The sequence below is a fragment of the Manis pentadactyla genome, chromosome X (assembly GCF_030020395.1).
Source record: "Manis pentadactyla isolate mManPen7 chromosome X, mManPen7.hap1, whole genome shotgun sequence".
Classification (NCBI taxonomy): Eukaryota; Metazoa; Chordata; class Mammalia; order Pholidota; family Manidae; genus Manis; species Manis pentadactyla.
Genome location: NC_080038.1, coordinates 103,830,375 through 103,855,695, shown reverse-complemented (window position 1 = coordinate 103,855,695; position 25,321 = coordinate 103,830,375). Strand labels below are relative to the sequence as shown.

The following is a 25,321-nucleotide window of genomic DNA, read 5'->3' as shown; positions in this document are numbered from 1 at the left end:
ATTGACTCTGCCTTTGGAGTTGGCACCATTATCTCTTCATCAGCCCAAACTATCTCCCCTTGGGATGAATACTAGGCCAAGCTACAAGGTCTTCAGGTGTGGCATGGCATTGCTAATAGTCTGGTGGATTTTCTCCACATGTGGATCCCCACATTGCTCTCTGGCTCCAGATTTGTCTTGACACCATTGACTCAAGTACCAAATGCTATACATGATTATATCTATAGCTAGTTCAGACTTCTCACTTTGAGCAAGACCAAATTGTCTAGTAAATCATTTATCAGGAATTGCTAGCTCCCCTCGGCTCACTCTCCAGCCTGGACCCCAAGATCAGTTATGTCAACAATGCTCGCATGTCCTCCAGTTGGACCTATCCCTTTTCCTCACCCGCTGTACTTCTGATGTATGTGCCAGTACACAGCCCTGGAAAACCCCACCAGCTTTGCCTGTTCCTGCTCCTGGGCTGCCAAATATTGTTTGAGAAAGCTTCCACCACAAAAACATGTTCCCTATTGTCAGCGGAGCTCTCAGGGCTGTTTGGCAGCCCTTCACACTTTTCTAACAGTTGACTTCCTGTCATGTCCTCCATGCATCTCCTTCCAGACTTTTCCAGTCATCCTCACCCTCAGCTACCTTCACTGTCTCTCTGTGTGATCTCATTTCCCACATTTATTGAGAAAATTGAGGTAAATTTGAAATGGACTTTCTTCACTTGCCTCTTACCAAAACTTATTCTGGGTGTTTGTGTTTATGCATCCTGCTCCACTCTCTAGTTTGGAGGAATAAAAGACCCTCCTCTCTCTCCAAGACAAACCTATTTAACAGTCCTTGGTTGGGTTCAGAATCATATACCTCCTGCCTTCCTCTGCCTCATGTGTGTACATAACTCATCTTTCTGACTTGAACTGAGAACTCAGGGACAGAGCCCATGGTACATTCCTCTATGCTCCTAACATGTGGTACCATGGCTGGTGCATAGTAGGCACTCAATAAATGTTTAGTGAATTGATGAGTTATGAAGGGACCAAGTAAACTGACCTGAGTTCTTTGTCATTTGTGCATCTACTTAGCTGGTTCATAAAGGTGCCATTGGCAGCAAAAATGATGAAGGGAAGAATCAGGAGGATTCAATAAAGTCCAGAGCCAGAGTTTTAGGTGGAGTTACATGACGTTTTAGTGGGAATTTTTGACTAGAATTGACCTGTCACTTTATAAAGGGAGCAGCAGAAAAAGCACTAGATTGGGAATAAAAAGGTCTGGCTCTGCTACTCATAAGCTCTTTGGCCATGAAAAGTCAAGTAACCTCTGGGCCTCAATTACTTTCTCTAGTACATTAAGGATAGGGTTATTAGGTGCATTAAATGGAATCATGGATGTGCTAACACTTGGCAGTCTGAAGCACTTCTCCAGTGCAAGCTTGTAGCCCTTATTCCTGATGCCACTAACGGCTCTGGAGCTTCCTTCTACTTTTCACCCACACGACAGCTGCCTCTGCCATGACAGCCCACCTTTCCTGCCCACAGCGTTTGATTTCATCTTTGGCTTCCAATTGTCCATGATGTTAAAGGAAAATATATCAGAAATGTGGAGGCCTTGCTCTCCAGACCCCCTTCCCATCTCCTTTTGGCCTGCAGGTTACCCATGCAGATGACTTTACTTGTTTGTCCATAGGGACGACTACAAACAGTTGGTGAGGGGAGCTGTAAGTCATCCCATCTTCTGGAATTCAAATCCATGGCTGGCTGAGAGGTATATGGCAGGCTATGCCAGGGTACCAGCCGGTCCTGCCATTTCAGCAGACTGCTGTGCCTATGGGCACCTGTGTTTGGGTTGGAATGAGTATCTCTTTATCTGCATAGGTATAGATACATGTACTCGTCTGGTTCTAAATGAGTACAGGGATGTGGGTGTACAGGAGAACAGTGCTGAGACTGTGTAAGGTGTGTCCCTTCCTCCCCGCCCTCCCCTCCCCATCAGAGCTCCCTGAGTTCTTTGGCAAGGGGTCCCTGATAGGGAAATTTGTTCGATCCTACCCTTCTTTTTCTCCTTCTGTTTAAGGAGGAGCAATAGTTGCTTACTCCATGTTACTTGCCACTCCCCAAACTTGATGACTTCTCATCAGAGACTCAGGGAAGCCAACATTGATCCACAAGCAATCAGCTCACATCGGTTCAGTATTAAACCAAAGGCTATACAGTATATTTATTGTGTAATTTATTACATCAGAGAAAAATGCCCCAGGTATCCCTCATCTAAAGGAATAGATACACTACAGCCACAATTGCTGTCCAGTGAATTTCTGGAAGTCCTATTTCACTTTGATTTTTATTATAAAATTATGGCTATGCTTTGCTAGCAAAACTAAAAGAAAAAGAGTGGTTTCACATTGTAGTTAAAATGTGTATTTTATTTTACTTTTAACTATTGATATGGAAACATCTCCATGTTATGGTTTTCTTAACTGAAGTATAGTTGACATATAATGTACTAGTTTCAGGTGTACGACATAGTGATGTGACATTTATATACATTACGAAATGTTCATCACAATAAATGTAGCTACCGTCCATCACCATACAAAATTATTACAATATTATTGACTATATTCCCTACACTGTACTTTTTATCCCCATGGCCTATTTATTTTATAATTGAAAGTGTGTACCTCTTTATCCCCTTCACCTATTTTGCCTATACCCCTAACCCTCTCCCCTCTGGCAACCACCAGTTCTCTGTATTTATAAGCTAAGTTTTTGTAAACTACAATTATAGGATAATTGTGTAAGTCCAATAATTTTTAACCTATAATGAGAATCCTGTGCTAGACAGTCAATTTGTCCCCACCTTTCTCAGCTTTAAATTCGATTCCTCCTTTCATTCATTTTTTTTTTCTTACAGAAAGTGCCTCCTCACAAACCTACATTCATTTAAGAGCTTACTACCTTTTGAGCCCAGCAAAGAGGTTTTTTAAATTGGTTCTTTGGCTATTAGAGTTTTTCCCCCAAAGCAAAGCTTTGTCAATAGAATGAACCCTCAGCCCCTTTCCACATAAGGTTGTCTCACCTGAGGTTCGAAGCAACCCAGGAAATAGGGCAAGTTATAGCCCCATTTTGCTAATGAGGAAACTAAAGCCTAGAGATCACTTGGCTTTCTCAAGGCTGTACAGTAGGAAAGTTAACAGCAGCGAATAGAACCTACATCTTAAGAGTCTTCCTTAAACAGGAGAATTTTCTGAGAGGCAAAGGCAGCATGAATCCAACTTTACGAGAAGGTTTCAGGAGGCCTGTGCCATCAAATCACATACAAGTTGTCCTTCTAAATTCTGACAAGGAAAACAAAATTATGGCAAATGAAGTATTTCAGTTTTGTCCAATCCATGTATTAGTTTTAGGTTAAAGTCATCCCAAGAAAGCTGTATTTATTTTCTCATGCAGTCTGGAAACTGAGTGCACACTTTGTAGTACACTGGGGCCCTTTGTACAGAATGCTTTCCCATTTGAAGGGGACTGGGGGCTCATTCAACTATTCGGTAATGGTTACCAAAGTGTTTGGTTGTTCTTTATTTTTACAGCCAACTATTGGTCATATTTAAAGTTTCATTTGGTTTTTGGATCTTCTACTTTCCAGTTAATTTTTTTATTTTTTATTTTTTTTTATTTTTATTTTTTTTAGATAATTATTTTTTATTGAAGGGTAGTTGACGCACAGTATTACATTACATTAGTTTCAAGTGTACAACACAGTGATAAAACATTTATATACATAATTCTAGGTTCCAGCTATCACCCTACCAAGCTGTTACAATATCTTGACTATATTCCTTATGCTATACATTACATCCCGGTTACTTATTTATTTTACCATTGGAAGTCTGTCCTTTTTTTTTTTTTGTGAGGGCATCTCTCATATTTATTGATCAAATGGTTGTTAACAACAATAAAATTCTGTATAGGGGAGTCAATGCTCAATGCACAATCATTAATCCACCCCAAGCCTAATTTTCGTCAGTCTCCAATCTTCTGAGGCATAACAAACAAGTTCTTACATGGAGAACAAATTCTTACATAATGAATAAGTTACATAGTGAACAGTACAAGGGCAGTCATCACAGAAACTTTCTGTTTTGCTCATGCATTATGAACTATAAACAGTTCAAATATGAATACTCATTTGGTTTTTATACTTGATTTATATGTGGATACCACATTTCTCTCTTTATTATTATTATTTTTAATAAAATGCTGAAGTGGTAGGTAGATACAAGATAAAGGTAGAAAACATAGTTTAGTGTTGTAAGAGAGCAAATGTAGATGATCAGGTGTGTGCCTGTAGACTATGTGTTAATCCAAGCTAGACAAGGGCAATAAAACATCCACGTATGCAGAAGATTTCTCTCAGAACGGGGGGGTGAGGTTCTAAGCCTCACCTCTGTTGATCCCCAATTTCTCACCTGATGACCCCTCTGCGATGTGCCTGTCTTAGGTTGTTCCTCCCTTGAGGAATCGTACCCGTCTCTGGCTAACCAGTCATCTTCCGGGGCCATACAGGGAAATGTAAAGTTGGTAAGTGAGAGAGAAGCCTTATTGTTTGAAATAGTTAGCTTTTTATTTCTTTGCATATTTATGCCCTGTAGCTTCTATGCCCAGCATTTGTCTTGAGGTATCTTTACCACTTGGAAGAATTATGATACTCGGTAAATTTGATATGAGGCATGAATTCTATTTAAGGGTTGTAATTAGGAAAGAAGAAGAAAAGCTATAGAAGTAGCAGGCAGAAGAAAACATGGGAAGATTGATTATTTCTTTGACATATCTTCTTGTAGAGTAACTTCAGCATGTATAGGTTTTAAGCTACTACTTAAATTGTGCACACACATTAACATAATAGGAGTATAGTTACATAACCAAAGCATATCTGTAATTACCAGCCATCTCCAGTGAAACCAAGAAAACCAGTTAGGCACCTTAGGCATTTGTGAAAACTTATCTATGATATGGTGGATATTGTCCAACTGAACTTGAACAGTCTGAGAGAAATCAGACAAATTAAAACAACCCATTCCTGGGGAATGTTCACGTCCCTTATGTTCTTTTAACAGTAAATAGTCTGTAGTTGTAAGATTTTGGAGCGCTACAACTTGCACTTCTCCTAATTCTTGGTTGAGTTCCAACAGTATAGATCCAGTCAAATTTGTTGTTTTACTGTATGCACAGGCCAGCGTAGATATCTCCTTCATTGCCATGGCAAGTCCAGGAACCGGTGGGATGAGTGCATCTACAGCTGTAGCAGTGCGTGGATCTTTGTTGGGGTTTTTTGATGATCATCTTCTGGCATGAGTCTTCCAGAGAGTGCTGATGTTGGAAGTTCTCTTTCATATCATATCTTAGTTCATTTTCGGGGTAGCCCAATTAGGCTTTGATCTTCTGTATAAACGCAAACAGACCCTTTGCCTACACTTTTATATGCCCTTTATACCCTTGTGTAGAACTCATTGGAGGTTACCACACAGGAACTGCCCTTTTTTTTTTTGTTTTGTTTTCTTTTGTTTTGTTTTTGGTATCACTAATCTACACTTACATGACGAATATTATGTTTTTTTATTATATTACTATATTATATTATAGTAATATTATATTACTAGGCTCTCCCCTATACCAGGTCCCCCCTATAAACGCCTTTACAGTCACTGTCCATCAGCATAGCAAAATGTTGTAGAATCACTACTTGCATTCTCTGTGTTGTACAGCCCTCCCTTTTCTCCTACCACCCCATGCATGTTAATCTTAATACCCCCCTACTTCTCCCCCCCTTATCACTCCCTACCCACCCATCCTCCCCAGTCCCTTTCCCTTTGGTACCTGTTAGTCCATTCTTGAGTTCTGTGATTCTGGTGCTGTTTTGTTCCTTCAGTTTTTCCTTTGTTCTTATATTCCACAGATAAGTGAAATCATTTGGTATTTCTCTTTCTCCGCTTGGCTTGTTTCACTGAGCATAATACCCTCCAGCTCCATCCATGTTGCTGCAAATGATTGGATTTGCCCTTTTCTTATGGCTGAGTAGTATTCCATTGTGTATATGTACCACATCTTCTTTATCCATTCATCTATCGATGGACATTTAGGTTGCTTCCAATTCTTGGCTATTGTAAATAGTGCTGCGATAAACATAGGGGTGCACTGATCTTTCTCATACTTGATTGCTGCATTCTTAGGGTAAATTCCTAGGAGTGCAATTCCTGGGTCAAATGGTAAGTCTGTTTTGAGCATTTTGATGTACCTCTATACTGCTTTCCACAATGGTTGAACTAACTTACATTCCCACCAGCAGTGTAGGAGGGTTCCCCTTTCTCCACAGCCTCGCCAACATTTGTTGTTGTTTGTCTTTTGGATGGCAGCCATCCTTACTGGTGTGAGGTGATACCTCATTGTAGTTTTAATTTGCATTTCTCTGATAATTAGCGATGTGGAGCATCTTTTCATGTGTCTGTTGGCCATCTGTATTTCTTTTTTGGAGAACTGTCTGTTCAGTTCCTCTGCCCATTTTTTAATTGGGTTATTTGTTTTTTGTTTGTTGAGGCATGTGAGCTCTTTATATATTCTGGACGTCAAGCCTTTATCGGATGTGTCATTTTCAAATATATTCTCCCATACTGTAGGGATCCTTTTTGTTCTATTAATGGTGTCTTTTGCTGTACAGAAGCTTTTCAGCTTAATATAGTCCCACTTACTCATTTTTGCTGTTGTTTTCCTTGCCCGGGGAGATATGTTCAAGAAGAGGTCACTCATGTTTATGTCTAAGAGGTTTTTGCCTATGTTTTCTTCCAAGAGTTTAATGGTTTCATGGCTTACATTCAGGTCTTTGATCCATTTTGAGTTTACTTTTGTATATGGGGTTAGACAATGGTCCAGTTTCATTCTCCTACATGTAGCTGTCCAGTTTTGCCAGCACCACCTGTTGAAGAGACTGTCATTTCGCCATTGTATGTCCATGGCTCCTTTATCAAATATTAATTGACCATATATGTCTGGGTTAATGTCTGGATTCTCTAGTCTGTTCCATTGGTCTGTGGCTCTGCTCTTGTGCCAGTACCAAATTGTCTTGATTACTATGGCTTTATAGTAGAGCTTGAAGTTGGGGAGTGAGATCCCCCCTACTTTATTCTTCTTTCTCAGGATTGCTTTGGCTATTCAGGGTCTTTGGTGTTTCCATATGAATTTTTGAATTATTTCTTCCAGTTCATTGAAGAATGTTGCTGGTAGTTTCATAGGGATTGCATCAAATCTGTATATTGCTTTGGGCAGGATGGCCATTTTGACGATATTAATTCTTCCTAGCCACGAGCATGGGATGTGTTTCCATCTGTTAGTGTCCTCTTTAATTTCTCTTAAGAGTGACTTGTAGTTTTCAGATTATAAGTCTTTCACTTCTTTGGTTAGGTTTATTCCTAGGTATTTTATTTTTTTTGACGCAATTGTGAATGGATTTGTTTTCCTGATTTCTCTTTCTGTTGGTTCATTGTTAGTATATAGTAAAGCCACAGATTTCTGTGTGTTGATTTTGTATCCTGCAACTTTTCTGTATTCTGATATCAGTTCTAGTAGTTTTGGGGTGGAGTCTTTAGGGTTTTTTATGTACAGTATCATGTCATCTGCAAATAGTGACAGTTTAACTTCTTCTTTACCAATCTGGATTCCTTGTATTTCTTTATTTTGTCTGATTGCCATGGCTAGGACCTCTAGTACTATGTTGAATAACAGTGGAGAGAGTGGGCATCCCTGTCTAGTTCCCGATCTCAGAGGAAATGCTTTCAGCTTCTCACTGTTCAATATAATGTTGGCTGTCGGTTTATCATAGATGGCCTTTATTATGTTGAGGTACTTGCCCTCTATTCCCATTTTGCTGAGAGTTTTTAACATGAATGGATGTTGAACTTTGTCAAATGCTTTTTCAGCATCTATGGAGATGATCATGTGGTTTTTGTCTTTCTTTTTGTTGATGTGGTGGATGATGTTGATGGACTTTCGAATGTTGTACCATCCTTGCATCCCTGGGATGAATCCCACTTGGTCATGGTGTACGATCCTTTTGATGTATTTTTGAATCCGGTTTGCTAATATTTTGTTGAGTATTTTTGCATCTACGTTCATCAGGGATATTGGTCTGTAGTTTTCTTTTTTGGTGGGGTCTTTGCCTGGTTTTGGTATTAGGGTGATGTTAGCTTCATAGAATGAGTTTGGGAGTATCCCCTCCTCCTCTATTTTTTGGAAAACTTTAAGGAGAATGGGTATTATGTCTTCCCTGTATGTCTGATAAAATTCCGAGGTAAATCCATCTGGCCCGGGGGTTTTGTTCTTTGGTAGTTTTTTGATTACCGCTTCAATTTCGTTGCTGGTAATTGGTCTGTTTAGATTTTCTGTTTCTTCCTGGGTCAATCTTGGAAGGTTGTATTTTTCTAGGAAGTTGTCCATTTCTCCTAGGTTTCCCAGCTTGTTAGCATATAGGTTTTCATAGTATTCTCCAATAATTCTTTGCATTTCCGTGGGGTCCGTCGTGATTTTTCCTTTCTCGTTTCTGATACTGTTGATTTGTGTTGACTCTCTTTTCTTCTTAATAAGTCTGGCTAGAGGCTTATCTATTTTGTTTATTTTCTCGAAGAACCAGCTCTTGGTTTCATTGATTTTTGCTATTGTTTTATTCTTCTCAATTTTATTTATTTCTTCTCTGATCTTTATTATGTCCCTCCTTCTGCTGACCTTAGGCCTCATCTGTTCTTCTTTTTCCAATTTCGATAATTGTGACATTAGACCATTCATTTGGGATTGCTCTTCCTTTTTTAAATATGCTTGGATTGCTATATACTTTCCTCTTAAGACTGCTTTTGCTGTGTCCCACAGAAGTTGGGGCTTAGTGTTGTTGTTGTCATTTGTTTCCATATATTGCTGGATCTCCATTTTGATTTGGTCATTGATCCATTGATTATTTAGGAGCGTGTTGTTAAGCCTCCATGTGTTTGTGAGCCTCTTTGCTTTCTTTGTACAGTTTATTTCTAGTTTTATGCCTTTGTGGTCTGAAAAGTTGGTTGGTAGGATTTCAATCTTTTGGAATTTTCTGAGGCTCTTTTTGTGGCCTAGTATGTGGTCTGTTCTGGAGAATGTTCCATGTGCACTTGAGAAGAATGTATATCCCCCTGCTTTTGGATGTAGAGTTCTATAGATGTCTATTAGGTCCATCTGCTCTACTGTGTTGTTCAGTGCTTCCGTGTCCTTACTTATTTTCTGCCCGGTGGATCTATCCTTTGGGGTGAGTGGTGTGTTGAAGTCTCCTAGAATGAATGCATTGCAGTCTATATCCCCCTTTAGCTCTGTTAGTATTTGTTTCACATATGCTGGTGCTCCTGTGTTGGGTGCTTATATATTTAGAATGGTTATATCCTCTTGTTTGACTGAGCCCTTTATCATTATGTAGTGTCCTTCTTTATCTCTTGTTACTTTCTTTGTTTTGAAGTCTATTTTGTCTGATATTAGTACTGCAACCCCTGCTTTCTTCTCACTATTGTTTGCTTGAAATATGTTTTTCCATCCCTTGACTTTTAGTCTGTACATGTCTTTGGGTTTGAGGTGAGTTTCTTGTAAGCAGCATATAGACGGGTCTTTCTGTTTTATCCATTCTGTTACTCTGTGTCTTTTGATTGGTGCATTCAATCCATTAACATTTAGGGTGACTATTGAAAGATATGTACTTATTGCCATTGCAGGCTTTAAATTCGTGGTTACCAAAGGTTCAAGGTTAGCCTCTTTAGTGTCTTACTGCCTAACTTAGCTCGCTTATTGAGCTGTTATATACACTGTCTGGAGATTCTTTTCTTCTCTCCCTTCTTGTTCCTCCTCCTCGATTCTTCATATGTTGGGTGTTTTGTGCTGTGCTCTTTCTAGGAGTGCTCCCATCTAGAGCAGTCCCTGTAAGATGTTCTGTAGAGGTGGTTTGTGGAAAGCAAATTCCCTCAGCTTTTGTTTGTCTGGGAATTGTTTAATCCCACCGTCATATTTGAATGATAGTCGTGCTGGATACAGTATCCTTGGTTCAAGGCCCTTCTGTTTCATTGTATTAAATATATCATGCCATTCTCTTCTGGCCTGTAGGGTTTCTGTCGAGAAGTCTGATGTTAGCCTCCTGGGTTTTCCTTTATAGGTGACCTTTTTCTCTCTAGCTGCCTTTAAAACTCTTTCCTTGTCAGTGATCTTTGCCATTTTAATTATTATGTGTCTTGGTGTTGTCCTCCTTGGATCCTTTCTGTTGGGGGTTCTGTGTATTTCCGTGGTCTGTTCGATTATTTCCTCCCCCAGTTTGGGGACGTTTTCAGCAATTATTTCTTCTAAGATACTTTCCATCTCTTTTCCTCTCTCTTCTTCTTCTGGGACCCCTATAATACGGATATTGTTCTTTTTGGATTGGTCACACAGTTCTCTTAATATTGTTTCATTCCTGGAGATCCTTTTGTCTCTCTCTATGTCACTTCTATGCGTTCCTGTTCTCTGATTTCAATTCCATCAATGGCCTCTTGCATCCTATCCATTCTGCTTATAAACCTTTCCAGAGTTTGTTTCATTTCTGCGATCTCCTTTCTGGCATCTGTGATCTCCCTCCGGACTTCATCCCATTTCTCTTGCATATTTCTCTGCATCTCTGTCAGCATGTTTATGATTCTTATTTTGAATTCTTTTTCAGGAAGACTGGTTAGGTCTGTCTCCTTCTCTGGTGTTGTCTCTGTGATCTTTGTCTGCCTGTAGCTTTGCCTTTTCATGGTGATAGGCATAGTTTGCAGAGCTGGGACGAGTGACGGCTGGAAGAACTTCCCTTCTTGTTGGTTTGTGGCCCTCCTCTCCTGGGAGAACAGTGACCTCTAGTGGCTTGTGCTGGGCAGCTGCGCGCAGACAGGGCTTCTGCTTCCTGCCCGGCTGCTATGGAGTTTATCTCCTCTGTTGCTGTGGGCGTGGCCTTTTTCCGGCCTCTGCTCCAAAGTGGTGGAGTGGCTTTGGAGGGGGAGTGGCCTGGAGGCTATTTATCTCCGTCAGGGGCCTCCCTGCTCCCTGCAGCCCAGGGGTTAGGTTGCCCAGAAATACCCCGGATTCCCTACCTCTGGATTAAGTGTCCCGCCCTGCCCCTTTAAGACTTCCAAAAAGCATCTGCCAAAACAAAACAACGACCACAAAAAAAAAAAATTTTTTTAATTAAAAAAAAAAAAAAAGGTGGCTGCTCGTTTTTCTTTGTTCTCCGGCGCCAGCCTCAGGCATCTGCTCACCGGTCTTGCTGCCCTGTTTCCCTAGTATTGGGGTCCCTATCCCTTTAAGACTTCCAAAAAGCACTCGCCAAAACAAAACAGCAAAAAAGCAGAAAAAAAAAAATGGTCGCGCGCTTTTCTTATGTCCTCCGACACCCGGCCTCCGGTGCCTCCTCACTGTTCTTGCTGCCCTGTTTCCCTAGCATCCAGGGCCCTGCACTCTGGCCCGGATGGCGGGGGCTGGGTGTTTGGCAGTCCTGGGCTCCGTCTCCCTCCCGCTCTGCCTGCTCTTCTCCCGCCAGGAGCTGGGGGGATGGGCGCTCGGCTTCCGCCCGGCCGGGGCTTGTATCTTACCCCCTTCGCGAGGCGCTGGGTTCTCTCAGGTGCGAATGTGGTCTGGATATTGTCCTGTGTCCTCTGGTCTTTATTCTAGGAAGGGTTGTCTTTGTTATATTTTCATAGATATATGTGGTTTTGGGAGGAGATTTCTGCTGCTCTACTCACGCCGCCATCTTCCACCCCTCCGATACTTTCCAGTTAATTTTATCACAAAAGGAAAGTTTGTTCTGGTTTCTGATATAGTTTTATGAGTGGTTATAGAGAAAAGACAGACCTGAAAATTCTTCATCAACTTTTTTGCCTCTATCTGGCAGCCATCTCTGCTTCATCCTATTTTAACAATTATTAGCATTCCCTAGGGGCAAGGGAAAATACAACATGTTTAAATACAAAATTCTCCAATGTCTGCCCAACACAATGATCATCCAATTAGTATGCTATGCCTGTATTCTCTTTTCTGCCCCTAATTTAATATGCTAGCATTAGAGGCTCATACCATATCACAATTTGTCTACAGAACCCTAGTAAACTGTCCATTGCCCACAAAACAATTAAGGAGGCCACTTTAACTGTGCAACAATTAAAGAAGGAGAAAGCAAGGAGAAACGAGAAGAAATCCTGCATCTTTTTAAGTTCTAGAGTGCCATTCTTTAAAGTACCTTTTATGACTTAATTTATTAATTCCATTAAGTGAATTTCTATTAAATGGCACCTGTTCCAGTGAAAAGATTGGGCACATTGAGATAAATGGTTTGGGTCCGAGAAAATACATTTTCTGCCCAGAGGAGCTCTTACTGTCCCTCTTCAGGTTGGGTTTTTATATTCAGAGCATTGTTCAAAGCAGAGAGGAAATGCAGCTTGGGGAAGAAGCAAAGGCTTTAGTATCCACAACATTAGCTTCACCAAAGGCTTGATGTGTGACCTCAGGCAAGTTCCTTATCCTCTCTGTGTTTCAGTTTAGTCATCTGTAAAGTGATGCTAATACCCATTTATGAGAGCTGTGAGAGGATTAAAGGAGATGGCACTTAGTAAGTGCTTGGCAAAAAGCAGGTCACTATTATGTTTTAGAAGAGAAATATGTATAAACAGCAAGAAGGGAGGGATGAAGAGTAATGCCTAGCAAGAGTTAACTTTGTCACTCTGGAAGGTGTCTTTCTGAAAATTTCAACACACTGACAATAGCCAGTGGGATGGATATGTGTGTCATTGCAAACAAAACATGTAGCTGCATGTCTTCATGCCTGGGCTAGCTGTTTCAAACACTGATTATAGCTTAAGAAGTAGAAAATAAATGTGTTTTCATTTGGGTGTTAAGGGCGAGCCTCTGATACTACTTCTTAGCTGTGACAGACACTGAGGATTGGGGAGCTTCACCTTTTACTAGACACTGATAAACTATGTTTTGCCGGGAGTATAGATAGGCAAGGTCACTGCCTTTGCTGCCAAATATTGTAGATTAACAGGCTGATCCATGGTTTCACGGGCCACAGAATGGGTCTGTATATCTGTATGATCTGAGTCTGTCTCTGCCATACTCTAGATCTGTTCTTTGTCCCTTATTTCCTTCTTCGGACAGTGCTAGCCCAACAGCACTGTTACTAGGAGATTGGGACCACAGGCTCTGTGCATGGCTGTCTCCACAGAGGTGGTTGGGAGGCTCTGATACCAGCTCTGCCACCTACCAGCTGTATGACATCAGCAAGCCTAGTTGGCTAGCTTTGCAGCTTGGTGCCCTCAGCCTACCTCACAGGTGTGTTGTGACCCTCCAAAGGCAAAAGGAAGGGTTCTGAAGTGTCCAGCATTCTGCCGTTGGGGGTCATCATTAGTTTCATTCTTACTGCTTATTTTACAGCTAGGAGAGCCACCCCAGCTGTTTAGGCCAGAAGCTGTTAAGCTCTTGTATCCCCTTTGCCCCAGTCCCATAGCCTAGATGGGAATTCCAGTTGGCAAGTAAGGACAAATTGTAGAATTCAAGACACCTAGTCCCTAAGCTGGAGGTCAGGGACCTCTGCTCCCCTTTCCCTAAAGGCCACACAAGAGATTTTAAAGGATAACAACAAAGCCTTTTAATATAATTTTGTCCCTAGCTAATGAGATGTGAGGGTGCCCTTCTCAGAGTTCCCAGGTGCACATTTATTTCTGTATTTTCATTCGCTTCACAGTTAGCTTTTCCCCACAATTATATTTTGAGTGTCTACCGCTAGCTAGATACTGCATCTCCAGAAAAAGTCAGCTGAGCTCCCTGCTCTCTCGGACCTTCCAGTTAGTGAGAGAAACAGTTGCTGAAATCTCCCTAAATGGTCCCCAGGCTTCTTAATCCCCATGTCTCTAAAGGCGAACTCCCCATCCTCCACCGGAGACCCTTCTTCCCTAGGCCTCCTCATGCCAGTGAAGAGATGCACTCAGTAGCCCAGTTGAGAAGCCTGGGAGTCATCCTGCACACCTCCCTCTGTCTTACTCACCCATTCCAATCTAGCACCAGGTCTTATCACTTTTACCTCCTGAAATATCTCTCAGATCTGTCTTCTCCCTGTCTGCACTGCCATGAACATAGTCTGGTTCACTGTTAGGTTATTTCTCTCCAGGAGGTTACAGCCTCCTCACTGGCTTCTGTGTCTCTCATCTTAATGCCCCATCCACTCCCTCCTATTGTGATACTGTATGAACTTTGGTAAGTCTCTTTCCCTTTCTGGGCTTCAGCTTCTCCATCCTGAACTGGATGACTTCCTAAGTCTTGTGCAGGTCTCTTTTCTGTGGTTCTGTGATCAGATGGTTCTTGATTGCATTCTGGTGCAGCTATCTAAACTTCCGAAGAAGATGTTGTTCTACCTGGCCTCTGGCTCTTCAGTGTGTATATTCATTCATTCATTTCTCCATCCATTGAGCAACATTTACTGAACACCTACTGTGTACTAGGCACATGTGATTCAGTGGGGAGTAAGACACAGGCATTGTCCTCAAGGAGCTCAGTCTGTTGGGGATTAGAGACAAACTGGCAACCTAGCCCATACTGTGGGGTGGGGGTAATCATGGAAGCCTCCCTGGAAGAGCTGATATCTTGATTGGAGTCTGAATGACAAATAGGAGCTCAGGAGAGCAGAGGCATGTACAGAGGCGCTGGGGCAAGATTCTAAGAGAGAGTAAAGCAAAATTAGAGGATGACAGGCCAAGTGGGAGGCTGTGGCAACACTCGAGGGGAGAAATGAGGATAGAAGAAGTGGACAGGTCTGAGTTATATTTTAGAGGTGGAATTGACAGTCCTCGCTGTGATTAGTCTTTGCTGGATTAGATGTGGAAGTTGAGGGAAAGAGAGAAATCATGGAGGACCCTTGGGTTTCTGGCTTGATGTAGCTCTGGGCAAAAACGTGTTCCCAGCCTGGGGTGAATAAATCAGTGAAACCAGTGAAGCTGAAATCAGTCAAGGGAAAAATAAAGTGGGAGAAACCCAGTTATTTGCTCATAGGAAGCCTGACTCTGTTAGCCTCTCTGGCCACCACTCTCGCTCACCCGTTTCTCCCCTGTCCTTCGCCACCAGGCTTGCGTTCACTTCTCCACCCTCCCCTTGTAAACACTTATTGATAGGGAGATGGGCTAAGGCCAGGCGAGAGATTCTGGAACTATTGCAATTTTACCCACACTTGATCAGCACTGTAGATGGACTTGCATTTACTGAGTTAGTTCCATTAACTCAGGAGGAAGGAGCTGGTTTAGGGAATAGGGTGGGAGAGAAGAGAAGGAGTTCAACTTTGCGTGTATTGAGTTTGGGTTGGAATATCCAGGTGGAGAAGCCTGCTAAGCCAATGGCTATAAGTGTCTGACACACTGAGAAGAGAAATCTGGGCTGGAGGTTCAGAATGGGGAGTCATTAGCATGTAGACGAGATTCCCTTAGGAGAATGGGCAGACACTGGAAGAGCCACATGCGCTAAGGCTACCCAGGACACAAGCACTAAATAAGAAGGGAAATGCTGTTATAGATGTGGGATGCTGGCACATGCTCATTCATTCCTGGGCACATATCTATGCCCCAGAGAGTTTCTCAATGATGTCTGTGCATCTCCCACTTGAGAGAAGGAGCACTGTGTATGCAATCATAACTTCTCCCTTGTACCAAAACTGATACCTAAAGAGGAAAGGGAAGTGATACTTTCATGCTTTATCTGCAAGACGTTTTACATTAATTACATACATACATAAACTCGCTTAAATGTTCGCAATAACCCTATACCAGAACTATTATTGCATGGAGCCTTAGAGACTCAGAGATTAAGTCACTTGCCCAAGATCACATAACCATTAAATGGCAGTAAGGGGATTTGACTCCAGGTCTGTCCGGACTTCGACGCCCGCACCATGATACCACCTAACAGCAGTTCACCACTTCCCGCAGTAGAGCTGGATCCTTACGAAAGCCTGTGCACGCCCTTTTCTTTTCTCTGCTTTGTAGATATCATTTGCATCCCCTAGCTTAATGCTTTGCTCTCCATTAAAATACAAATCCCCCCTGGGGAGAAGTAAAGCTCTAAGTTGTTGTCAGTCATTTATGCTTCAGTTGGAACGAGTTTTAGATTCTTCTTCAGGAATAAATTTTAATTTTATGGGGAGAAGGACACTGAAAGCTTGAAGGAAGGGTAAAAAGACAGAGAGAGAGGCCTGGTAATGAAAAGGCAGCCCCCTCTCAGTTTCACAGTCCTAGCTAGTCTGAGGCATGTGCTTTTCAGATTCTTAAATACTATTTCCGCACCTCTGTACTACAGTCGCTGTCCCCTTAACCGTGGCTTTGCTTCCCGCGGTCTCAGTTATCCACGGTCAGCTGTGCGGCGGAGGCAGACGATCCCCCTTTTGACTTAGGGTCAGGTCAGTAGTAGCTGAACGCTACACAATGCGAATGTCCCGCACCTCACTTCATCTCATCATGAAAACATTTTATCATCTCTCATCATCACAAGAAGAATGAGTACAGCACAATAAGAGATTTTGAGAGAGAGGGACTACATTCACATAACATTTATTAGTGTATTGTTATAATTGTATTATTAGTTATTGTTGTTAATCTTCTACTGACCCTAGTTTAGAAGTTAAACTCTATCACAGGTATGCGCGTGTGGGAAAAAATAGAGTATATATGGAATTTGCTTATCCGTGGTTTTAGGCATCCACTGGGAGTCTTGGCACATATCCCTCATGGATAAGGGCAGACTTCTGTACTTCATATGCAGACTCATTTCTGAGTCTGTTACCCCAGTTATCTGGGGCTAGAGCTGTGGGTGTGGTCTGATCTAAGGTGACCTTAGAGTGCATACTGACCCAAACCCAGCATGGTCAGCAGGAGGCAGCCAGCCAGGGCTGCAGTCGTGAGCCTACAGTTTCTGGCCTTAAGCACAAGTCCCAGCTTATTCTCTTGAGAATTAAACCCTGATGTGCATATTTAAAACTGAGAGCAGATGGAGACCCAAGAACTTGTTGGAAAGACTCAGAGGAGTCCCTTCTGCCCTGTCTGAATCTATTTGCCAAAATAAATGACACGTATCAGGACAGGGCACTGGTCCAAGCCCATTGAAATTCTGCTAGCAGTCCAAACAGTGATGGTGTTTCAGATTGATTCTGTGAAATGATCAGAGCTCGGAGGAGAGAAATGATGTGTGAGCATCTGGCTGCTGCAGCCTACTGATGGGGACAGTCCCAGGGGTGGGCCTGGGGTAGGGGAGCAGCCTTAAGGACCCCCTAGGACATCTGCCACTGGCAAACAGGGAAAGAGCCACACACTAGGAGCAGGCAGTATGGTTTGAGTCCCATGTTGTTTTCCTTTCCAGGTATGTGATCAATACGTGTCTTTCCCCTTCTTTAGGCTTCCTTTTTCCCCCATGCACAAAACAGAACCTAGTCGAAATGGTCTCTAAGGGGCCTTCCTGCTCGAACATTCTGTGACTTCTCTGACACTGATTTGATTTCTTTTTCTCTGTAGTGGGAGAGGCCCACCCACCCACCTGCTTCTCTGTAACCGCCATGTTCTCACACTGACCTCTGCTGGTCATTATGAAAAGTGCCATCCATAGCTGCTTTGGAAGAAAACAACAGAAAAGCAGTTCATCACCAATTTAGTATTAAGCTTCAGCAGTACACTGGGCAGTGCGACAGAAGCCCTGTTCATTGGCAATAAGGGAAAAAAGTCATACGCTGTAAGCACACAGTTAGCATATCTAGAGATGGCTGATGACCCACAAAAGAAACTGTCTCGCATTTATTCTCTTTGCCATCTTCATTTGTTCCAGTGCTCTGTGCCACTGTATGAAAGGATCTCAATGGGTGGGAAGACTCCTTGTCCCATATCCTATGGCTTCAGGCTCCAGAAGGGTCTGGCACCCTGCTAAGGACGCAGTGGCTCAGAGGCCTCGAAACATCCTCACAGGCCCTTCTGGCCCTTATGTCAGTCTCAGAAGTTTCTAGCTGGGGCCAGCCCAGACATGCACGTTTCTCTGAGGGGTGCCATTTCCAGTGCCCCTTTGGAAAAAAATTAGAATTCATGAGTTCTTTAGGAGACTCACTTTAAGCTGTCTGGCTGGAACAGAGGAGTTGGCTCTGCAGCTCGGGCAGATTCAGCATGTCTTCCCAGCCAAGAGAACAGGAGCAGGCCATGGAACCTGCCTTTTCTGGTGGGTATCCGATTTCCTGTGAAGCCCAGCCCTAGAATTGCCTCAGTCCGAAGACTTCCTGCTTACTCTTGCTGAGCACGTGCTCACAAAGGCAAGAGACCAGAGCTGGAGCGTGCCAGCCCATGTGTCCACACCAGGCAGTGCTCAGGCTCTAGTGATGTGAGCAAGATGGGAACTGGGCCACAGCAGAATGTAGTCTCTCAGTTCAATGGTTTGTCGTGCTCTCCACCTCCCCTCCCTTGATGTGGGAAAGCTTCGGGCAGGGCTTAGATTTGGGCCAAGCATTCAGTGCCCTGACTGCATCCCCTCTGCTAGTAATGACATGGCCCTGCCAAGCCCATCCTGTCCCCACACTCCCACCCCCACCCCATCCCCTCCTCCCAACAGCTGGTTCTTATCTGTCTCCCTTGTTCCAGCCTCAGGCAAGCTGCCCTGGCCTCATGCTGACACACACATGTTCTCCTGAATGCTCGTTGATGAGTGTCAGCCGTAAAACACTGCCTTCCTCCATCCCACACTCACCCTGAAACCTCTGAGGGTCCTGATTCCTACTACATTAAGTCTTCCACTTTCCCACCTTGCCTTCCAGACCCACTTCAGTTGGGGCATACTCAGCCTTTCCAGGGTGGCCCATGACTCCCCAAGCTGTGGACAGAATGTAAGCATTCCACCAACCCTCCATGGCCAATCCTTTCTTTGTGCTGTTCACTGTGGTTCTGTGTACATCAGTCTTGAAGGCTGGGCCCACATTTTAGACTTCTTCATTAATCAACAACACTTCAGCACTCGTTTTTACAAAGCTTCTTTTTCTTTTTAGTTTCATATATAAGAGAAAATTACAAGAGTAAGAAACAACAGAATCATTGTAAACAAAATTCCAATGATGGGAGGTAAAAGCATAAAAAGTGAGAGTTCATGTGCCACCCCATCATTCCCAGAAATAAGCCCATTAAAAAGTCTACAGCTTAGCACCCTTTGTAGGCTGCATGCTGGGTGTTGAAGGTGAAGCGGTAGTGGGTGGTAATAGCATCTCCTCAGGCAGACCATCTTTTACTTTTCTGCAAGAGTCCTAGGTCTTTGTGGGTCAGACTGACACTGGAAATTCTACTCCAAATCCCCCGCACCGCTGGTGGCCACCTGAGTGTCTAGTACATGCCTCTAACCACTGCGCAGAAAGCATCTGCCCTCTTTTCAGCCTTTTAAAAAGTAAACTTTGAAGGTGAGAACTCTAAAGGGCATATTTAATGGGCTTTTCTCAGAGTTTTCACAGATCTGTAGGAAATTGCAGGCAGTCAGGAAAGGGGCCAAGAGGTGGAGATGGGAAACATTTATGAAAATAGGCTTTCTACCTGTTACGGTGTTGTGTGCTCTGAGAGATAATGCACATTACTAGCGATTTTCACTTTTCTGTCAAAAAAAAAAATTCAGGCCCTACTCTGACTTGTTCTAAATGATAGACTAGCCTGCCTGTGTTGTACCCACTGGGGTTAATTCTATCTCAGTTAGCTTTAAAATGTCAGCCTGAACTCTCAGACTTAATTGTTACAGACACTTTATAACCAGAGCCTACAGAATCCTCAGGCTGCTCCCTCTTGCTATCATAATTGATACTTAATGGAAATTCTCAGGCTTCTTGGATTTTACACATTCAACTCTGTAAAGATGGTGAAGGATGAAGAGGAGAGGGCTGGGGAAGGAGCAAATAAACTGTGTGTGTGTGTGTGTGTGTCCCTGTAAGCACCTGTTTCCAGTTGCAATGATAGGGTCCTGGGGTCCTTGGTCAGCCTGTTTCTGAATTCTCCCCTTTCTGGACCCTTGAGCAGTGTTCTGAAGGCACAGCCATTTCTGGACTTCACTGTAAGCATGTGGTTGGCCATTTGGACGTGAGTTATAAAATGTCATGATGCTCTCCAGTGTTCTGTTCTTTCACTATTTTGACAATCTGATGGATGGCCTGGCATTAACTAGGAAAAGGACAATATTATCCAGCCTGAATAACTAATCTCCTAAGAAGCACAGAGTTGAAGGGTCTTGGTGCACATGAATCTTATTAAATGTGCTTATAAAATACGTTTTATCCAAATAAGCTTAGCAGCCTCTAAAATAGCCTTTTCTGATCCGTGTCTGGAACTTTGGCATGCTTCACAGATCTCTAAGCCAAAATGATTTTGTAAAGTGATGACAGTGTTCTTGGTGCCTGGGAAAATGGGAAGTGTTGATGTTAAGTCCTCTATTGATTAATTGCACTCCTGTCCATCTTAGGGGCGACCGGGACCAATTGGAATTCAAGGTCCAACAGGTCCTCAAGGAATTCCTGGCCCTAGTGGTTTATCAGGGTTGAAAGGAGAAAGGGGCTCCCCAGGCCCTCTGGGATCATATGGACCAAAAGGAGATAAGGTAAGAGCACCCAAGCTTGAATTTCCTTTTGGATCACGGGCCACATGTATGAAGGTGAAAGGTTCCAGATCTCTTTTCTGTTCATTTGTGAGAACAATACTAATCCTGAATACCTTGGTGCCAGGCTACATACGTGAATAAGAAACAGGCTGGGTTATGTGTGCTGCTATGATCAGCCCGTTTCTGGAGAGACTTCCACAGCAAACAAGCTGTAAAGTACATGTTTTAGCTACTTGCTAAACAAGTGGGTTCACGGCGGTTGGAAAGCCATGTGGGCTTGGGCCAGAAGCCCAATCAGCTGGGCAATAGAGGTCACGAATACAAGCAAGACTGGGAAGCAATCTGGGCTACAAATACAGGGAAAGAGATGCAAGAAAGGAGACTGATCATATCTCAGTGGTGGCTGGCTCAATTTAGCAGCTCAGGTTGTTTCCTGTTGATTTTAATCACCTCCTCTTCACCCCATTGGTAAGGGAAGGAGTCCCACCCAAAGATGTGACACCTGCCACAAGACAGAAGAGATGGACAACAAGTTTACTGATCATATATTCTCACAGCACAGGGAAGGAGGATACCACACACCACACAGGGCCACACAAGGCTTGCACTCTGGAGCAGCATGAACCAGAAGGGGCTATAGGAGGCAGACTTTGTAGTGTCAAGAGGGTGAAGTGCCCCTTGGTTCCTGAGGGAGGGTGTGGTTGGCTTGTTTGAATAATTCAGTGGGCCAGCAGGGAATAGAAATCAACAACTGTGTATGGTCTGTTTGATAAGGAGACCTTATCTCTAGGAGCAGAATGGAGAGGGGAACTTGCATTTGAGGCCTTCCTGGTTTTCCTGCATGTCAAGGCAGCATGTAATACTGAGCCTTAATTTTAGGTCTTAACCACATTACCTAAGACAAGAACACAGACATGTCTGAGACTTTAGGTAGAGGCATGTGGTCACTTGGAACTGGAGTGGGAAGCAAGGTCACATAATGTGGAGAGGGAAGTACAAAACACTTCTTAACAACTTAGGTCCTGAATCACATATATAAGCCCCATTGGAGAGCAATTGGATTGTCTCAACATTCTTCTCCTTACTCCTCTTTTAGGGGCCCATGGGAGTTCCTGGTTTTCTTGGCATCAATGGGATTCCGGTGAGTGTGTCCACAGAGGCATTTTTGATACCATCTCTAGGTTCTCCCTCATAGCTCAAGCACTTTGGCCTTAGCAACACCTGTCTCATGCAAGCATGCTCAGAGTCAAATGTTGAGATGTGCATGGTAAGGTTCGTAGGGCTGTGGTTACACACAGTTTCCCTGGGATTCAGTTACAGACAGCACTAAATCAGATGGTTGGGGGATGCAGGGACATGTGCAGGCATGAGAAATCATCAGTATCTTAGCCAAAATGAGTTTGGTCTTCTGTGTTGAGGAGAGCTTTAATCAGAGGTGAGGGACTGGTTCTGAAGTGTGGAGACAGTGCCACATTAGAGCATATGCATACTCATTATAAGAAAATTAAGAAAGGACATGAAATTAGATAGAAAATTCCTTAGCGATATCTTGACACATTTCATTTCAGTAATTTGTTCTCTTCAGCCTTATTTCTGGGTAAATTTCCCTTTGGTTTTTACAAAGCAAGTACTCCAGAGATGGCTTGGAGGCAGCCTCTTCCATTCATTCTGAGAACCTGGCTTTGCTGGAGCTAAGTGGAGAGTTTGGAGCTTGCAGACATCTCCATTTCCCATTCCATCCAGCCCAATCCCTTAGTTTCTTCATTTTTGCCCTATATGTCTACTAAGTCCACCACTGAAGAGTCCATAACATTTGGCCAGCCTTTAAAATATAGTATTTGGAACCTGATGCTGTCAGTTTTTGGTTGTGTCATTTGGCACTTCTCCATATATTTCATCGTTAGCCTGGGCTGTGTTTGTCTACAGCAGTGTTTTTCAATCTTGTGTAAGAGATTGGTTTCAAATCTTGTGCGGAAGTTCAGCATATAGAACTGGAAAAAGTGGAGCTCTTTCACTTGAAGGAGTTCCTGGAGCCTGCTTTTATCCTTCCAACAACCTCTGAGGGGTTCTTCTAAACCGTATCAGAGCACAGCTTGGTAAACCCTAGACTTAACAGCTTCTTATATCATACTGCATAATGATCTAGTATCGGGCAAGGGAGCTTGAATCTCTTTGTACCAATCTATAGGTATTTCATGAGCACTGATATATGTTAGCATTACTATGGGGATACAGAAAGAGCATATGACACAGTCATCTGATTCATTTTTCTCCTCAGATCTAGTATACATTTGTGGATTTGGAGGATATGAGGCTCACTTGCCTCATGTTTATTATATGTATCAACAAATAGGTGTCAGATTTCTGCATTTTATTTAACTGCAGGGTCCACAGAATACTCAGTAGTGGCCCGGTGGGGAAGTTAAGTGGATGGGGTTGGCCATCTTTTTATGATGTCCCCTGGCATTTTCTAATGGCTATATTCCTTTGGCCACTCTATCCAGAGTCTCCATTCTAGAAGCAAGAGAGTGAGGTGCACTAGCAAACTGCAGACCACCTTGTCCATTCATCCTGGGGAGCTGGCTTCACTGGAGATGAGGGGAGGATTGGGAGCTGTAGTCTCTGTTTAATGGAGGCTGGAAGCAAGTGATCCCTGTGATGCAGAAGCCAATTCCAGTTCTGAGCTGGAACCTGCCCCAGAGTCCAGCTGGACACTTCTGCCTCCAACCTGTGACCAAGACATCCCTAGGGCTTGCAGAAATTGATCATTTCCCTTTGGGGTTTCATTGCTTGGGGGAATGAGTCACAGGTGTCCAGAGCCCTCCATGTGCACGTATGGCTCCCAGTAGCAGTTTCCACTCCCTTGGCCCTTTACTTGACCCTTCCCTTGACCAAAGATTATAAATTTTCTTTTGACTTAGGATTGCTTTAGTTTCAGGCTCCAAGCTTCACTAACTCCATGAAGTTATTCTTCCTTGTTCCTTCCCTCTATTCCAGCTGTTTAAGATGTATCTATTGGGCACCTTCTGTTTACTGCTTACCTCTCCCTTCCGTCTCTAACCTCCTAGGAGTCCTTGGTATCTGTCCCCCACACTCTAGCACCTTATTATGTATGGCCCCATGATATTTATTGATTGTGTTGTGCAATAGTCTGATCTAGCTGCTTGAAAGCATAGAGTATGTTTTCAGCTCTGCTCAGAGGCCTCAGAAACCCCAGGGCTGAATTCGTCATATAGTGGAAACTCTAAAAATAGTTGGGGAACTGACTCCAACCTCTAGTGCCTATAAAAACAACAGTTCTCAGACTGGCAGGACTCCCTCAGGCAGAGGAAAACACAAACACTCTGGGTTCAGTCAGACCATTTAGTTTGCTCCTCTTTCAGTGGCTGAAACCAACAGCTTCCCCAGGACATCTTACTAAACAGGATCACAGCACAAACCTGGTTCCCCTCCGAATACTGGCTGATCGCTAACATATGTGTCACGGGTTTTGGTCCCAAAACTACATTTTTGCTGTCACGTAGATAGTTTCAATATGAATGAGCAAGTAGTCATTTCATGATCATTCAAGTCTGTGCACTAAGGGGCCCAGCAACCAGCTGAGAGAGTGAACAAACAAGCATTCATTAAGATATTCAATATTAGAACAACACAGACTAGGGGTGGGAGGGCTGTGGGATTTAATGATATCACAGCTGTGAACTGGGGCTGTTGGCACCTGCAAGAAATATATGTTTATCAAATGTCTCCAGTTCAAGTTAAGTTGGGACCAGAAGTTTTCGAGTTGTCTTTTGCAATTTATGTTTAGCTTTTCTCATGGAATCAATCTCAAACATTTCCCTGCCTGGAGACTTGTAAATGAGCACACCAGATTTACATCTTCAAAGTGAACATGTACCACTCACCAAATGGCAACTTTTCTTTTGAAGTCTGGGTTCTGAGGTACATTGCTTTTCTGGAATACAGCAAGTCATCCTATTTGTGTGTTCAGCCATAGAAAGCCATGCCAGGCATCCCAGGTTGCAGTCTGTTCTGAGGAATCTTTAGACCTGGCATGATTCCCTGTTGGTAGTAGTTCAGCTGCCAGACAGCTAAGCCCCATCTTAGCATGTCTTTGTACCCAGGGAAGGTAAAGTTGCCACACCCTGTGTATCCCATTTCTTCATGCTTGACCCCTTTGGTTTCAGCATTGATCCTATTAAAGCATGGATCCTTTTGGGAGGCTTAACACTGAGCTGCCATCAGCCACATACACCTGAGTATAAAGGAAAGCTATGACAGCATAGGTGATGGGGCTAAGGAGGTGGACAAGGAGCCAGAGTTGGGCAGCACACCTGGCATCTCACTGTGGAGGATGTCAAAGTAGCTGGGAGTCCTGTGGTTGACTTGATCCCTTCTTTTCACTTTCACAGGGCCACCCTGGACAACCAGGACCCAGAGGCCCACCTGGCCTGGACGGCTGTAATGGAACTCAGGGAGCTGTTGGATTTCCAGGCCCTGATGGCTATCCTGGACTTCTCGGACTACCCGTATGCTACCAGATCTTTGTATATTATTTCAGATGACTTCCCTTGCCTCTGAGTGTGCCCTTTTTCTACTTTTCTGGAGATCTCATTAAGCATCTGTGGGGCAACCACTACAGCCTCTTATCCACT

At 43.3% G+C, this 25,321-nt stretch overlaps 1 protein-coding gene across 3 annotated transcripts in view; it reads left to right on the top strand.

The window, feature by feature from the left end:
* Positions 1-25,321, top strand: part of COL4A6 (collagen type IV alpha 6 chain) — a 270,516-nt gene that overhangs the window by 189,825 nt on the left and 55,370 nt on the right. For all 3 annotated transcript variants that reach the window (XM_036924944.2, XM_057495272.1, XM_036924942.2), the window contains exons 4-6: positions 20,532-20,666; positions 21,763-21,807; positions 25,079-25,195. In XM_036924944.2, the coding sequence (XP_036780839.2) occupies positions 20,532-20,666; positions 21,763-21,807; positions 25,079-25,195 (297 nt within the window). The remainder of the gene's footprint in view (positions 1-20,531; positions 20,667-21,762; positions 21,808-25,078; positions 25,196-25,321) is intronic.